The 2432-nt window shown below is 47.8% G+C and overlaps 1 protein-coding gene across 1 annotated transcript in view; it reads left to right on the forward strand.

The window, feature by feature from the left end:
* Window positions 1-1974: 1974 nt before the first annotated feature.
* The window catches only part of AMER2 (APC membrane recruitment protein 2), a 4343-nt gene continuing 3885 nt past the window's right edge, over window positions 1975-2432 (forward strand). The window contains exon 1 of the mRNA XM_031066044.1: window positions 1975-2185. Within this exon, the coding sequence (XP_030921904.1) occupies window positions 1975-2185 (211 nt within the window). The remainder of the gene's footprint in view (window positions 2186-2432) is intronic.

Raw genomic sequence — 2432 nt, forward strand, 5'->3', positions numbered from 1 at the left:
GGGAAGCCATAAAGAAATCCCTGCCATAATTCAGGGGACTGAAAAGCATGTCATAAGTTCATGATGAATCTGTAGATGTCTTCAGGTCAAAACAAAAGGATAAAAGAAAAAAAATGGGAATATTTCATTAGTCACTTCCAAAATTCAGTGCTTTACCATTTCCTTTTTGGAATGACTATCCATTTCCAGAGGTACCTCAAGATTCTTAAATGTTTTTTAAAGTGCAAAAAGTATTGAAACCAAATGTATAGAAAAAAAATTCAATTTGTCAAAACATTTCCCAAGTAGTAATTTCAGGCTGACTTCAAATCACTTTCCTCCACTAACAGTTGGATTTTAAGCTGGCTGAAAAACAAGCTGAAAGTCCACTCCTTCTGTCATAGCCACACATATTGACACAAAAAGAAAGAAGGCACAATAAGCTGTCTGTTCTATACAGCTGTGAAGCATTAAGTCACCTCTCTTCTGCCTTTTGTATCTCTGTGTCTCCTTCCATTGGACCCAATGATTGTAAGAAGAACCCAGAAGAACTGGTGAAATACAAAGGATTGGTGAAATGAAAGTGCAAAAACAGAGAATTTCAGTTGGGTGGCCAAGCCTTACTTGTTAGCATTTTTACCCATTTTTTTCCCAAGATACATGATCAGGGTTTATTCTTTCCAATTTTGAAAGTACGCCCGGCTATTTGTATTTGAATTTTCTCAAGATCATTTGGTATTCTTTCTCTTTTATCAAGTTTCTCTCATTTGTGTAAAGAGCAGAAATATGACCAAGTAATGGGGAAACTCATGATGTGGTACCACTGATGGAGGCACAGTCAAGGTGAGGAATTCACACCTCGGGGTCAAGGTTCTGATCTGTCTCCTGTCTCTGTGGCTTCTGGGTGCTGGGCACATTTACAGGCTGTACTCTGTAAAATGTAGCTCACTGCTCCTCCTGCAGCCAATATCTTGGCTTCTGCCTCATCTGTCCTTTCCTCTGGCTCTGGCAGAAGGCAGAAGAGACCTGTAAGTTGAATGATGTGCTCTCTCATATTGCTCTTATTGAACACTTCTAATTCTGAATGCAAATGGCACTTTTATACATGAACAGGACTAAATTCACTGGATAAATTATTCACAACAGATAATTCAACCTGCTCTCATGGGAGAGTGCAATGAATGTCTGATGATGTTAAAAAAACACCCAAACCTACAACTAATTCTTCCAGCCAGTGAAGTCAATGGCAAAGCCTTTTACTAACTTCAAAGGGAGCTCCATGCCAGTGGGCCCACACACGACTTCTCTTCAGTGGTTCTCACTTGCATTTAGAGCTTAAACCCAGACAAGTGCTTCTGTTTTGAGAAGCCCAGACTAGTGTTGTATGGCACAGCTGGGCTGCCAGGGCACAGGCACCATTACAGCTCTGGGTGAGAGCAGGGCTGCTCTGAGCTGAAATAACCAAGCTGAGAGTACAGAGACTCTGGAGCCCAGGGCTGGTTATTTTGGTCAGAGCTGTCTAAATTAGAGAAAATGACACAGAGAGGTGACCTCTCTGTTCTCCACAGCATCCTGAGAAGGCGAAGTGGAGAGGGAGGTGTTGAGCTCTTTTCTGTGGTATCCAGTGACAGGATGCATGGGAATGATTCCAAGCTGCACCAGAGGAAGTTCAGACTGGACATTAGGATGCATTTCTTTACTGAGAGGGTGGTGAACACTCAGACAGGCTTCCTAAAGAGGTGGTCGATGCCCCAAGTCTGTCAGTGTTTAAGAGGCATTTGTACAATAGGTGCTTTGGGCCTTTAGGTTGGGCAGTTGGGCTGGATGACTGTTGTGTATGTTCCTCCCAACTGCTCTGCTCTGTTCTTTCTATTCTCACCTGGGATAGATTTGCAGCCAGGTAGGAGTTTCAGGGTGACACCAGCCGCCCTGATGTGACTGGACGGCTGGCCAACAACCGTGGTGGCACTTCAACATGGACATGATTTGGGTGCCATGACTGTGCACAGTGGCTACAGGGGCCAGGAGAAGGTCTGCGTGGGGGCTGCCACCGTGCTCCCCCTCCATGGCAGGGGAGGCGACTGGGGAGAAGGCTGGGCTGTGCCCCAGCTTGTGCCACTGCTCCCCTCTGGTCGTCAGCAGTGGGCACGTGTGGCCTTGGGCACTGCGACGAAAGAGGGACACGGGGACGGTGGGAGTCGTCCTGGTGAGGTGGGAGATGGGAAAGCAAGGGGAGTGGGGAGAACTTAGCATCCTTTTCCTCTGCCCCCGCGGTATTTACGTACCGGGATCGGTCTGTGTGTCCCATTTTCCCACCCGTCTGTCCCTGCCGTGTGGTGCACGGGCACCTGCAGACCGCCATCACCCCCCGGCGACCCCGACCCCCGCTTTCTGTCGGCGCTGCGAGCGCTTCGCTGCATCCCCCTGCCCGCGGCTTCCGCCCCGCCACGCCC

The sequence above is a fragment of the Geospiza fortis genome, unplaced genomic scaffold (genome assembly GCF_000277835.1).
Source record: "Geospiza fortis unplaced genomic scaffold, GeoFor_1.0 scaffold16, whole genome shotgun sequence".
NCBI lineage: Eukaryota > Metazoa > Chordata > Aves > Passeriformes > Thraupidae > Geospiza > Geospiza fortis.